The following is a 15,094-nucleotide window of genomic DNA, read 5'->3' as shown; positions in this document are numbered from 1 at the left end:
GCACTGACTCTGACTCCACCCTGAGGCCAATGGGGCATGGCTAATGGGAATGATGGGATTTGGGTTTCATAAAGTACACGGCCGCAGAGCAGAAGTAGTCCTGGGGCCGAGGGAGCAGTTAGTAAGGAGGCTGGGCTCTGTATCCAGCCCTCACGCTACTCCACATTCATGGAGGGCAGGCCTGGGGCTGCTATGCTCCCCACTCACTATTCTGAGCCCAGACTCCATACACTGTGAGAAATCTTACACAGTGTTATGGACCAAATGTTTGTCTCTCTCCAAATTCGCATGTTGAAATCCTAATCCCCAGTATGATGGTATTTGAAGGTGATTATTAGGCGATGAGGGTTGAGCCCACAATGGGATTAGTGCTCTGGTAAAAGAGACCTCAGAGAACTCTCTCACCCATCTGCCACATGAGACACAGTGAGAAGACAGCATCTATAAACCAGGAGGTGGGTCCTCACCTGACATCTGCCCTTTCCTTGATTTTGGACTTCCAAGCCTCCAGAACTGTGAGAAAATAAGAGTTTGCAGTTTAAGCCCCCTAGTCTATGATATTTTTGTCATAGCAGCCCAAGCTGAGACACAGTGAATGCAGTCAGAAGTTGAAACAGCCTGGGAAAGGTGGGGCTCCTTGCAGACACCCGCTCTTGGCATCACACACCTGTGCGAGGCGGGGGCGGAGAGGCCCGGGCCTAGCGTGGGTCCCAGGCTGTGCGCCAACAGTACGAGCTGCTGCGCAGGACGCTGCCACAGCAGGGATGCGGCCTGCACACCATTCAGGAACGGCTGCGCTTTTTTGCCTGGGGCGGCGGGGGAGGGGGGCACCTGGCTCTTTCTGACAGGTGTCATCTTTGATCCTTCGGGCTCTCAGTCCCTGCAGGGGAGCAATGGTCATGGGGGTGGGGACAGGGACAGGGCTCGTCTTTGGGGCTGGAGGACACCCAGATCACCACCTGGCTCACCCGCTACACCGCCCTGGGTGCCCCTCCGAACTCCTGCCTTTACAGTGACGAGGGCAATGGTGAAGTCCACTTGAGGATGGGAAACGGGACCCCGAAGTTCTGTTTTCCTAGGGAAAAAGGAAAATAACACTTTGTCCAGACCAGAGTTTGATTGGATTTAAAAAAGTGTATTGGATTTCCAATACTAAATAAAAACATGAAATTGTTTTTCAAAAAGCCATAGAGTTTACAGCATCAACTACAGAAAAGGCCAAACAAGTGTGTACAGAAACTAGTCCCCAGCAGCCCTCCAGGTCCCCTTCCAGCAGGTGACAAGGCAACAGACACATTTGCTCCAAATCCTCCTGAAGGAAACTGCTGGTCAGCAGCTCAACTAGGACATTACAAGACACACAATGGTTTAATTTCAAAAATCACAGGAAAATGTAAGAAAATGTATTAAACTGTGAAAAGGTGCAATACAGAATAACTTTCCTTTTTCTTAATTTAAAAAAATCCCCCAACTTTGAACAGTTATTTAAAAATAGGCCCCTCCCCCCACCCCAGTTCTGTGGCAGTATCCAGGTACCAAGGCCCTGAGGTAACCAAAGTATCAGGGTTCACGGGAGGGAATGCCCCGAATACCGAGCATGTTTCTTTGGGCAAAAGGTAAGACAGTTTCTGGGGAATCTAGCCCTCCTGGTGTCCAGAGTGTTCTGAGTGCTCTTTTCAGGATCAGTTTAAGTGCACTGGGTTTCCAGAATCCGGCCTGGCACTATCCTCCGTGACCAGCTAGCAGGGCAACAGGAGTTCCAGCATTGCACTTTTCATTGCCCCCAGTTGAGAAACAGAGTTCACCTTCTAGAAAAGCAAATGTGTGGTAAGACCTAAATAGGGGAAATAACCAAGGTACAAAGGCAAGCGGGGCGCCTGTGTGGCCAGGGCAGAGCACAGGCCCCAGGGCAGGCGGGTCCGAGTGCCCACTGGTGTTCTCAGCAGCTGACCTCTTCCTGGCTACAGAACCAAAGCGCAATCCGCCTTCTGCACTGCCTTCCACACTCTCTTCTGGGGATTTGTTGGGGAGCAGGGGAAGATGCCTGAGGGTCAGTCCTGTATTCTTAAGAGATTCTTTATATTAAACAAAAAGAAAAACCTCAGCTCCTTACATTTTTGAGAAAAAGCATACAAGAACCTCCTGCAAAGGCAAAGGCTTCTTGTGTGGCCAGCCTCTCAGCACACCTCAGAGACCTCCTGCTGCCCTGTTCAGATCAGGGGCTTAGCTGAGCTGCTGGGATGGTGTGTAGGAGTTGGGGAGGCCACTGTCCCCGTCCCCTGCTGTGTACAGAACAGTGCTCAGAAAGAAGTGGGGAGCCTCACTGGTGCTGCAGCCCCTGCCTGCTTCATTCTTGCTAACACCTTCCCCATGGGGCTCTGAGGCGTGGAAGTGAGAGCTGGACTGGCTGAGGACAGGAGCTAGGGAGAAGCAAGGAGTCCTACATGGGAACAAAGCTCCCTCCTTAACCTCCGACTTCCCCGAAGGGAACACATGGTAACAGCAGGAAAGGGTCTCTAACCTCTTCTCCGATTTCCCAGGAACTCGGCCAGGCTCGTGCCCTGTCCTGCCATCACTCCTGCAATACAGCGCCTGACTCCTCAGCGTGGACATTCTTATCAGGATATGACCAAGACACCAGGGCAGTTACATCCTCGAACCCACCTATTGCACAGAAGAAATTTTTAACTAGATCCAAATGAAACTCCAGTTGCAACTTAGTAACAATAGAGATGGACATGCCAGGACAGTAAAGAAGATGCTTCCATTCTCTGCAGGCTTCTGGAAGGAAGTACAATGACTGAAACATTCACAGGACCTCAGCAGCCCCTCCATTTCCAGTTCCCAACCCCCCCAACGCCCCCCACCCCAATACTGCAACTGCACAGAAAGCAACAAACAAGTCTTTTCAATGTTACATTTCATTCAGATAGATCTGTAATCTCACAGTGATGAGAGGAGAAAGTCAGGCCTTTAATAATTATAATAAAAAAAATAAAAAAGCTTACAAACAGCAATGCAACATTTCCTCCCCCCTCTCAAAGTGATGGATTAACAGCTGGTAGAGGATGCAATGACTCAGAATCAAAAATAAAAACAAAAACACAAAACACGCCAACCCCTGGAACAACCCACACTGTCAATGACTTTCCAGACATAATTCAAACAAGTAGTCAAACGTCAACCACTTGTGGAGAACACCACAGACTTCCTTGGGTTTCGATAGTGTTTTTCTTTTGAAGGTAAAATAAAATAGGACACAAATAAAATTGTACATAAATGCCAACGTCTACACTCCATAAAGGCGATGCCGTCGCAGCATGAAGACGCAGCCTGACCACAAAGTGAAACAGAGGTTGCACTTCTTGCCTCTTCCCTGGACACAAAATTTTGGCCCATGGTGCCCAGTCCTGCAGGGTATCGGCAGGCAAAGGGAAGCTGCCTTGACACGGCGTCTTCCAGGCCGACCAGGAGAAGGCAGGCGGCCAGGCCTGGAGCTGGCCCCACGCGGGGGTGCTGGCCGGGCGGCCTGCTCACTCTGTGTTTTCAAGTGCTGTCCTCTCGTGCTCTGTACAACTCCTTGTTTTCAAGGCTAAGTCCCAAGACTTCTAGACTCAGGTCTGGAGTCACGTCCCGGTCAAGGTCGTCATGCTGTCGTGATGGCATTTAGGTCCTTCATCAGTCCTTCCAGGTGGGCCATCTCTTTGGTCAGCTCATCTGGTTCATAGCTCTACAGAAAAGAGAACAGTTACCAGGCACAGTCCAAGCAGCCGTCCAGAAGGAGGGCCCACAGAGAGACGTCAAAGCGTCAAGTGGTCAGTGACAACACTGCCTAAGAGACTGGACCACCCACGCCCCTGCTGGCCCAGCAGCATCAGAGGTTGCAGGATGTGCCCAAGCCAGCAACCACTCATTTCTTTCCACTGCAGAATGCCTTTCCTCCAACCCACACTGCCAGGGTCACGAAGACCTCACTCGTCCCTTCTAGTCTCTGTTGGACCCAGCACAGTTGGTATGTCCCCTGTATCTCTGGGCCCCAAGCTCTCCTCCTAAGAGAGTCCTGTACCTGGAAATGCAGAGGCAGAACACATTTATTGGAATGTGGGAGTGAAAGATCAAGGAGAGACCCTGTTGATTTTTGTTTTGAGAGCAACCATGCAGGCACGTTCCTCTCCAGCATCCTGCTCAGAAAAGGTCATGAAGGGGGACTAAGGGGAAAAAGAACACGTGGATGGTTCAAACCAAGACAAGAGGACCAGAGAGACAGGACACAGTTAAAAGGAAGGCAGGTGCGTGGGCTGGTGTGACAAGCTAATCCAAGCAGATCAAACCCTCAGCACAGCCCCAGCTCACAGGAGCTGCTCAGTGCTCGCCTGATGAATGAGTGAGCGACTCTGCCTCACACTTCTGGGCCAGCACAGAGTATCAGCGTGCCCAGCGCACTCTCAGGCCTTGGGACATGCACCTAGTCATCCTGGCGGGGCTGGTGGCCCTGCGAACTCACACTCTCGGAGTCTTCCAGCATCCTTGTGGTCTCCTGCACTTCAGGGGCACTGGGAACCACCACTGGCATAGGAGGCCGGCTCCTTCCTAAAGTCCCAATGGAGGCCGTCTTCACCGAGTGAATGTGATGATTTAGAGCTGAGGGGGAAAGGGCACCATCAGGTGGGTGGCTGAGCTTGCTCCCCCAGACCTCACAAAGGTACCCAAGGTCCAAATGCTGCTAAGGGTGAGGGATGCACCCAGACCCAGGGCAGAGATCCTGCTCTGAAAAGGCCCTGGAACAAGATGGCAGGAGGGAGAAAGCAGGGCATCCAAGAGGCCAAATGTTCCATTTGGCTTTAGAAAGCTCATCTCCTAGTCCAGTTGCTCTCAAAGTGTGGTGGCCCAAGGGCCCCTGGCAGGATATCTGGGAGGTCAAAACTCTTTTCATAATCATGCCAAGACAGTTTTTGCCCTTCCACCAATGGTACAAAAGCAACAGTGGGTAAAACTGCTGGAGCCTTAGCACAAATTAAGGCAGTGGCACCAAACTAAAGTCATTCATGGACATGCATACTTGCAAGTTTAAAAAGAGCCAGTTAAAGATCATCGTTAATGAAGTAGCAAAAATTATGTTATGAAATCTCAACCTTGATTACACATCTTTTAAATATTCTAAAATGGAAATATGGGTAAAATACTTCTGCTGTACACCAAAGCATAACAGCTGTCTTCAATAAAGGGACTTGTAATTGAGTTGTGAGCCGAACTGCTGCTTTCATCACGAAACATCAATGTTAGGTCAGAGAAAGACTGACACACAAACCGGTTATTCAGACTTGAGCATTTGGCAGATATTTTCTAGAAAGTGAATGAAGTCAAGTCAGTCACTTCAGGGAAAACAACGGACAGTATTTATTTCCAATGATAAAATTTAAGTTTAAAGTGAAAAATCAGAATTTTGAAAAACTTGTATCTGCCACCATGAGCTTGAGAGCTTCCCAATACTTCCAGACATTGGTGATATTAACGAATGTATTTTTAGATACTGTTTAACAAAATGTATCAAAATTCGGAGGATCTGTGTAACTTAGTGAACCATTACTTTCCAAAGACCAACATGTGATGTTCAGGACCACGCATTCAAAGTACAAGATATATGGATTTATTGGAACAGACTACAAATAATTATATGGTTTCTGATTCCACATTACAAACAAACCTATAAGAAACTACAACTTGTTGAGTTTGCCGTAGTATCAAAAAAAGAATATCCACAGTTGTCTTTAAAGGTTATAAAAATAATCTTCCCTTTTCCAACTACATATCTGTGAGGCCAGATTTTCTTCAACCAAAACAACATATTGCAACAGATTAAATGCGGAAGCAGGTGTGAGAATCCAGCTGTCTTCTATTAAGCCAGACATTAAAGAGATCTGCAAAAATATAAGACAATGCTACTCTTTTATTATGAAAGTTATTTTTCATGAAAAATATGCTATTTATCTTAACATGATAGATTTATTGCTATTTTTAAATGAATAAAATACTTTTAGAATCTGTTTTGATTTCTAATATGGTAAATCATGATAGTTACGACCCATGTGAAGTAAAGCTCTTGTGCAGCTGCAACAGCTTGTAAGAGTTAAAAAGCGTCCTGAGACCAGAAAGCTTGAAAACCAGTGATTTATTCTGAAACAAACCATCATAATAGAGAAAAATGTGAAAGAGTAGGAGGCAGAAAGCACGCCTTGGAGGTGAGAGGGCTTTTGCTGAGCTGGGTGAACTCGAGGAGTTAACTTTCCTTCTGCAGGGTTATTCCTCCACCCTAAGGTTCTTGCTTGTTTCCAAGTCTTGGCCTCCCTGACCCTTCTCCAGCTGGCAGGAACCCTATGGAGTGAGGCAACTCTGGGAGGAGGCTGGGCAGACCACATCTGTTGTTCATACCCATGCCACTGGCTTTTACCGCCAAGGACTCTGCACCCAAAACACAATTCAGAAAATCAGCCCTTGCTCCCCGCCAAATTATTCTCTGGTTTATATATGTTCCCAAAGGAGGAGCCCTTACACTCCCTGAGAGGGGCAATGCACCCTGCAACACTAAATTGCAGGGACAAGCTTGGAGAACATTTGCTTTGCTCCTCTGCAAAGAAGAGGTGACTTGCGCCATAAGCTGGAGCCAAAGGGCCCCTCCAGTGGTGCTGCTGTCCCCACTCACCTTGCTGGGATAGTAACGGTGTGCTTGGCAACGCTGGATCATAGGTGGGAGGACCTGGGGGAGGGATTGCAGGCACAGCAAAGCTCTTCAGTGGGTGGGAAGGGCGAACGTGGGCTGTAGGAAGACTCTGGCCTGAATCTTCCTCTTGGGAGCTGGCCAAGTAAGAGGAGCTGGTAGCACCTTCAGGATCCTGGTGATCAGCACAGCATGTCTGAGACGAGGAGGCTGGCATGGTGTCAGTGCTGGGGGTGTTTCGAACAGATTCTACAGCAGGAAAGTCCAAATGTTAGCATTTATTTTACCATTGAACATATGCACATTCCAGGGTTCTGGCTACCTCTAAGGGCTCCTGAAACCAGCTCAATAAGCACTTAGGATCAATGCTAGTCCAAGGGATCATGGATTAGCACCACTGTCAAGGCTAAGTAAGAACAGTCTAATCTAAGAGTCCCGAACAATTTTGTCAACCAGATGCTGGATTTGTTTCACCTACACAACCAAGTGGTCACAATTTTACAGATTTAAAGTTCTTCTCAGTACTCACTATGGAGCACATATCAAGGTTCCTGAGATGTTGTCTATTAAGATGTAAATAAGAAGAAAGAAGGGACTTCCCCGGTGGCACAGTGGTTAAGAATCCGCCTGCCAGTGCAGGGGACACGGGTTCGAGCCCTGGTCTGGGAAGATCCCACATGCCGTGGAGCAACTAAGCCCGTGCACCACAACTACTGAGCCTGTGCTCTAGAGTCCGCGAGCCACTACTGAGCCCATGTGCCTAGAGCCCGTGCTCTGCAACAAGGGAAGCCACCGCAATGAGAAGCCTGCGCACCTCAGTGAAGAGTAGCTCCCGCTGGCCGCAACTAGAGAAAGCCCGCATGTAGCAACCAAGACCCTACGCAACCGTAAGTAAGTAAGTAAGTAAGTAAATAAATAAATAAAAGGAAGAAGAAAAGAAAACTGAAAATGTCAGTCATTGATTGACAGTCTCAGAGACTAGCCTTTCACAGACAACATGTCTTACCACCAAGACTGGCTGGGTACCTGACAAGGACCAGCTCTGCCTGCGAGGCCTGGTGGTCAGTGCAAGAGAGGCACACAGGCCCTGCACGCTCTCTGGCTACTGTGCACACCCTCCCCTGAGCAACAGCCCCACAGCTCAAGTGAGACCTGGACAACCAAACAGTCCAGAGGTCTGTAAATGGCTTTAAGATCATGCCATGAGGTATTTCGGGGTCCAGAGAAAGAAAAAGCCTGGAGACGGGGAAAACTCAAGAACATGACAGAAATCTCAAAATATGTGAAGAGGGGTCAGAGTTGTTCTGGAAGGCAGCATGGGGGGTAGTAAAAGCACTGGCTTTGGAGTCAGACAGACCTGAACCCTAATCTCTACAGACAGGCTGAGCGAACTTGGCAGTCACCAAATCTCTGAATCTGTTTCTTCACCTATAAAAATAGGGAGAATAACACGTAATTCCCCGAGGATTAATTAAGGAAATGTATGTAAAGTGGTATACCCAGGGTTTGAGTAATTGATAAGGTTCTTTTCTTCGTAAACTACCCGAGTGCTTACTCTGAGCCAGGCACCATGCTAAGTGCTTTATACTCATTAGCTCATTCAATCCTCCTAGTAACTCATTAGACACTGGGAGGTTAAGCACCGCCCAAGGACACAGAACCAATGGGGCAGGATTCCGAATCCCTGCCCGAGTCCCAAGTCCATGCTCCATCCAATACACATCACACTGCTCTTCCATGCCCAATACCACCTGTCCCCCGACTCTGCAGGGGCAGAAGCAGCACCAAGTCCCAGGGAGACCATATGAGGAAGACCTTTCAAATAGTGTGAGCTGGTGCAGATCACCATCCCCCCACCCTGAGGAGGGGTCTGGAGGATACCAGCTCAGGGCCATAGGCTGCACCAGGTAGCCTGAAGGAGGGCCTCCCTTGATTCCTAGAGTCCTCAACCTTATTAAGGAAAATAAACCCTTTTAAGCAGTAATGCATGAGCAACCCGCAGAAATCCAACCTTTCCCTGCCTTTGTTGCTGAGATAGCAATGAATCTGTTCCCTTGGGCTCTCAGGAGATGGGCCATGGCAGTCATGAGTGCTACTCCCTTAACTTAAAGGCCTTGGGTCCCAGCAATGAGGGACTCATACACCCTCCCCAAGTGTTGAGAGCCTGGCTGTGATAACACTCGCAGGCCTAGGTCACTTCTTGTCCTTTCCAGGGGTACGCTGAGGATCTCACTTCTTATGCTTGCTCAGGTCAGCTATCACCACACCTGGGGAGCTGCTGGTCCCACCCTGTGTGATCCTGGGCCGGGTGGAAGCTGGTTAGCGAGGGTTACAAGGATGAGGAGAGAGAAAGCAGGCTCTAGCCTGGACCATGTCCGACTGTACTGGCAGATATGTTAGGTCAGCTCTGGGCACACAGGCCTACCTGGGATGCCGCAACTGCCTTCATTTGATGCATATGCTTCTGAGGGCCAGAAATGGTGGGAAACGTGAAAAAGGAAGAGAGGGTTGCCTACATGAATCAGAGTGTGGAGCAACTGCAGAGGGCACCAGCACACTGTATTCTCTGTGAAGGGTGTGCCCTGAAACTGTGCAACACCTCTGGCCCACGAGGGAAAGTATGTTGTAACTAAAATTTCTGCTTTGGTGAGGGACCCTACTTCCCGACTGACCTCTCAGAGTTGTCTAAGACACACAAAGTGAACAGTGGCCAAGCGCTTGGGCAAGTGGAAAGCACGCTTTCTGCATCAGGTGGTAGTGACATAGTAAATGTCCAAGGAAAAGACACAGCCAATGCCCTCTAGAGCAAAGATGGCCCTGGACAAGGTCTAGTCATGCCAAGCCCACATCTACAGGTCTGTGGTAATACTGGGCTCTAGAAACACAGGAAAACACAACAGGAGGAGAACTCTGATCACTTCTAGATACCTGCTCTACATTTCAAATCCATCTTCAGTGGCTCCATTACAAGTTTTACCTTCTTTTATCTCCTCTGGTCATTAAAACAGGAAACCCTTTAGTGGTACAAATAGTTACTTTTCCTCTTTTCGCTTTCCGCCTGAATCCATACAGAACCAAGCTTTTATCAACACTGGACCACTTGGACGAGGGGTGGGTGAGAGCCCTATGCTTCTTGCCAACCTTCAACCCCCTCCTTGTCCAAGAGGGAGGAGGAGGGGGCTGATCTGATGGGAAGACCCTGCCATGCACTTAGGTAGGCCCATATCCCAGTGGGTGAGGCCTTTCTGCCTTTAAAAATGGAGAAACAGAGTCAGGACACAAAAACCACTTTCTAAGAGCAGGTTTGGAGGGCTGCTTTCTTGTCTGTTCTATCTGAGATTATGTCTGTGAGGCAGCCTTTGGTTTTCCATAGCCTCCTGTAGACTGTCTTTCCCTAAAGGCAGGACCCCACACCTGGATTTGGAGGGAGGGAGAGACCAATTTTAGACATGAGTTCAAGCAGCATTCTCCAAACCAAGTAAAGGTTTGGGAGTAGATAACTTTCGGAGTTATCAGGCATCTCTTAATAAGCTCTGACCTCCATTTGATGCTTTGGGTATGTTTATAATTGATCAAAACGTAAAGGAGGAAGGGATGTTACCAGCAACCCCAGCTTCTAGCACGAAGTTTTGAGGCTCTTTTAAAATGGAATTCACTTGAAATTCCCTTATTTTCCAGAACTACCAAAACTTAGTTCTACTAGTAACATATGTAACTATTAAAAGACAAGTTTCAAATGATGGAAAAAGAGTACACTGTATAGATGAGAAGTGGGTTTTTTTGCACCTTAAAACTGAGAAGATGGAAATTAATTTTCAATTAATGAGGAACAGTATTTATTCCATTTGCTGTCCTCTCACCTTCACTTTTTCTTCCTTAAAACTGTTTCGATAAAGCTGTTTCTTAAGATTTCCAAACTGGGACATGTTAGTCTGGCAATGTATATCTTTAAATACACTGCAGATTGTTAGGCTAATTTCCTATCTATTTTTAGAGATGATCTATGCCTGTGAGCCCTTTCTAATTTCAGTAATCCACTAGGCAACCTGAGGTTTACAATATGCACAAGCTCAACATGGCCACTGGCCCTGCTGTCCCCAGGTGTTGCTCTTACTTTGGTACATGGCAGAAGTAAGTAATTAAGGCCTAACATTAGAACTACCTTATGGCTGCCCTAAGAACCTTCCCAACATTAGGCAAAGGCAACATCTAGTGTCTGAAAATCACCCAGAATACATTTTCCTTTCAAACTGGAGGATTAAAAAAATAAACAAACTGAAAATATGACGGAATTAAGATGCAAGATGATGGAACAAGACATGGTTATGTGATTAGAGTTACATTTTTACTAAAACAACACCTTGCCCTAAGCACTTAAAACGTAGGGGAAAAAAATGGACTGAATTTTATAGAAACAAATTTGAGTCAGTAACAGAAACGTTATGATAAACAAATAACACTGAAAAAAAAATCCAAGTCGTTCTAAGCAGGGCAAGTCCTCCCCATTGCAGCCTGCCGATGCTTTTTGGAATGCTTTCCACCTGGGGCTCCATCCTCATCTCTCACCTGTGGAATTGGCCCTGTCTGAAAGGGACATGGATGTGCCAATGGGCCATGAGCTGCCCGGGTGGTAGAGATGACTGCGAGCTGGAGAAGCGAGGCTGCTGGAGTGGAAATGATGGTGAGGGTTATCGAGGGAATGGATGGGATGGGCACTAATCACAGCTGTGAATGAACACAAGACAGAGAAATGCTTAACATGCTTGCACAGACACACACATATCACAGTTCAAGAGCAGTTACCCCGCCGCCCCCCTCCCATACCGTACGACCACTTCCTTGGCTTTCTGGTGGCAGATGGCTGAATTTGGACAATTAGCCATGGGTTTTATACTTGCTTTAAAAAATCAACACACTCCTATGCATATGTCTCTAGATATAACACAGAAAGAAAAAACCCTGATGATTTTTACTAAAATGTTAACAGTGATTATCTTGTGGGGAAGAGTGGTGAAGAATTTTTTAAAAAATTTCTTTTGGTTTATCTTTATTTTCCAATTCTTCTACAATAAATATGGATTATGTGAGTTATTAAAAATATCTCCTTGAATATGTCATAAAATATAAATCCATAAGCAAACAAATGGTGGTTTGGGTATCTATTATTTTTTTCTCTTGCTTAAAAAGATAGAAGTCCCTTTTCCTTTGAGTATATTCCTAATTCATTCTGTCTTTTCTTACTTGCTGAATGAAGCATGAAATAGGTATTTAGGCTGAATGAATAAGTAGCTGTTTAATCAGCTTTCATCTTAAAAGGAATGCCAGTGGAACTGAATTCTTACGTTACAATCTAGTACTAAAAGCATGAAACACAGGCCTAGGGCACCATCTCTTCCTGCTTTCCAGTCTGGGAGCTCAGCCACATCCATTCACATATTAAAAGATAAACGGATTTTTCCTAAATTGCCTCTTTCCTTCCCACACTGGCTAAGGAATTCAATTTGCTGCATTTAGCAAACAAATCCAAAATTTCACACAGATGTTCCACATACAACTTTCTATGAAGACAAAGTGCTTCTTTAATGAGGCTTCATTATCAATCCCAGAGATGCAAACAAACAAAATCAGAAGCCCAGTTGGGATAGAAACTTTTCTTAGGTACTCCCATAGAGTAGCTGGAGAAGCAGAATGTTTAACATCAAGATAACCAGCTCTAAATCCCCCAAACAGGTAAACAGGCAGGGTTGGCTAGGAACACATGGGATCTTTTTATTCTTCCCTTTAGGCAAGGACTTCACAAACTTTGTGATAAAACTTAATTTGCCTTTGGAGTCTCTTAAAATGCCTTGTCACCAAGAATCTCCCTAGATCTTTGGGGAGCCACTCAACATGACTGGTGAAGAAAATCCCAGTCAATAGAGGCCTTGGGCTTCCCCGGTGGCGCAGTGGTTGAGAGTCCGCCTGCCAATGCAGGGGGATGCGGCTTTATGCCCTGGTCCAGGAGGATCCCACATGCTGTGGAGCGGCTGGGCCCGTGAGCCATGGCCGCTGAGCCTGTGCGTCCGGCGCCTGTGCTCCGCAACGTGAGAGGCCACAACAGTGAGAGGCCCGCGTACCGCAAAAAAAAAAAAAAAAAAAAAAAAAAAAAAAAAAAAAAATTGAGGCCTTTATTCTGCAGCTTTCTCTTTGCCACATGCAAACAAGCAGGTGGCACAACCAGCCAGGGACCCTGGAGCAGTGCTGCCCCTCCCCCCTCAAGGCCTGGGAAACTAATCAGGGGCTTTCCCTGCCCTCAGGGATCAGAAGCTGCAGGTGGTCCCTTGGAATAAAATACAACTTGGAAAATCTGGCTGAGCAGAGGTCTTAGGGCAGCTTGGCAGTCAGCACCTCCTCCAGGGGAAGACAGGTAGTTTTCAGAAGTAGGATGTTTCAGAATCAATGTTTTCCAGATTTAAGGCTAGGGTGAGGGAAAAGCCTCCTGATTTTTATCTAGGAAGTGCAACTTGAAAGTATTTTAGGTACAGAGAACTCTCACAAAAGAAAAACAAAGTTGACTTTAAGGCACTGCCAGTTTTTCCAAATTAAAAATGTGAAAGTGTCTGTCTAGAATACAGTTGGCAATCATTAGCTATTAGCTGAATCAGAATCCAAAGCTTCTGGTGCAAGGCCTTTGATGGACCCTCATCCTGACACCACCAAGCCTTTCTCAACAGTGTTCAGACATTTAAAGCCATGGTAGGTGGATGGGGGATGCAGACTCCAGGGAATCCCAGCTTGTGAAAAAGGATTGAAGCCACGTGGGGAAAAGCATATCTCTAAACCTGAAGATCACAAGTACATCACAAGTAAATTTGGGTTTCAGATTCTTGAATTAAAGGATCCACTCACCCACCCAACTGTTGAGGCACAAATTAAGTAATACTGTACCTTTATGCATACTCCTTCCCACCACCAAAAAAAGAAAAAAAACAGGAATGCTATCAACTAGTACAGCACATCTTTTCTGTGTAACATATTTAAAAATAACAAATCTAGGAATAGGGTTAGTCAAATTTTACAAGTTTTAAAAATAAGCCAGTTCAGGCAAGAACTAAAGTCTTATATAAAACAAACAAGTAAGTAGTCAAGCTACCATCTTCTTATAAATCAAAAGCAACTGGAATGGAATAATTTACTCTTTTTGGACACTTCTAAACCTGGGGACCCCGTCCAGGGCACCTCTGATGAGAGGGAAACTGGTTTTCCTTGCACACTTCGAAGTACAGGCCCCTCTTTTTTTTTTATCGTGGACCCTAAGCAAAAACTACTTTGTGCAGAAATGACCTGTTAGCAAATGGGCCCTTTCCCTTTCAAAGCTGATTTTTAGAATCTCGTGCAAGTGACAGCGTGTGTGCAGACGTTTACACTCTCAGGGATTCCACCAGTTTCCAAGTATATGGTACCATCTGTGTGTAGGATATCTGTGATTATTTAAAATCTCCGTCGCTTGTTAACAGGGATGGCTAATAGTTCTGAAATGGGACATCTTTTAAGAAATGAATAAAAATCCAAAAGCTCATTTAGGTTAAATTAAAAAGTGATCTTTCAGGATTTGAATCTAGTCACCTGACAGTGTTAATGTTTACTAACCTACTGTTCAGTCCAGAGCAAATAACTTAAAGATCAAATAGTTTTTTAAACTTGATATTGGTAGGCAAGTGGCTTCTTATCTCTCTAGAATGGCACAGAGGACCCTCAACCTCAAGTCCCATTGTGCCAGCTAATCTGAAAGGCTTCCCCACCTTGAAAACAGTAACAAGGGAGAAGAAACACTAGTTTAAAAATATAATTGGTCTGTCCCACTGCTTTTTGGTTTTTTAATCATGACAGTTAACTTATTTTGAGTTTCAAATATTATTAAAGGAGGCTGGGCAATTTTCATGCTTATCAAAGTGAAGCATGGGTCAGATAAGGTTGAAAAATATTCCATGCTGTCCACCTAAAACTCCTCTAAAATATAACGTCTATTAACTAAAAAAAAATTCCGCAGGTGCCTATCAACACTGATTATGTATCGGGAAGCCTAAGGAATACTGTGCCATCTAGCCATCTTCAGCCCCATCTCTCCCGCAGAGACTCGATGTACTTTTAAAGAGACTGGTCACTTCCCTAATGCCTGGGAGACTTGTGGAAATTGGCTTCTTAGCTTATTTGCACTGAAATTAAAGAAGCTACTTGCAAGAATAAATATTAATTGCAAAATATGGCAAATGCTTGATACTTATTCCCTCATGGTACCAAAGCTTTGGTAGATTATTTTTTGTGCTAGGATCAAGTGAAGTCAAAGAGATCACTGATAGTTGTTCCCCGACATGACTGGATAGATTGGCAGCCCTCGGG

At 46.0% G+C, this 15,094-nt stretch overlaps 1 protein-coding gene across 9 annotated transcripts in view; it reads right to left on the bottom strand.

The window, feature by feature from the left end:
- Window positions 1–2,883: 2,883 nt before the first annotated feature.
- The window catches only part of NEO1 (neogenin 1), a 241,340-nt gene continuing 229,129 nt past the window's right edge, over window positions 2,884–15,094 (bottom strand). For 7 of the 9 annotated variants that reach the window (XM_060169920.1, XM_060169940.1, XM_060169928.1 and 4 more), the window contains 4 exons: window positions 11,282–11,440; window positions 6,701–6,964; window positions 4,505–4,641; window positions 2,884–3,730 (listed from right to left, as the gene is read on the bottom strand). In XM_060169920.1, the coding sequence (XP_060025903.1) occupies window positions 3,647–3,730; window positions 4,505–4,641; window positions 6,701–6,964; window positions 11,282–11,440 (644 nt within the window). In that variant the 3' untranslated portion in view covers window positions 2,884–3,646. The remainder of the gene's footprint in view (window positions 3,731–4,504; window positions 4,642–6,700; window positions 6,965–11,281; window positions 11,441–15,094) is intronic. The other 2 variants (XM_060169973.1, XM_060169911.1) reach the window with 1 other exon arrangement.

Source organism: Lagenorhynchus albirostris, chromosome 1 (assembly GCF_949774975.1).
Source record: "Lagenorhynchus albirostris chromosome 1, mLagAlb1.1, whole genome shotgun sequence".
NCBI classification, from domain to species: domain Eukaryota; kingdom Metazoa; phylum Chordata; class Mammalia; order Artiodactyla; family Delphinidae; genus Lagenorhynchus; species Lagenorhynchus albirostris.
This window is presented reverse-complemented; position numbering and strand designations above follow the sequence as displayed.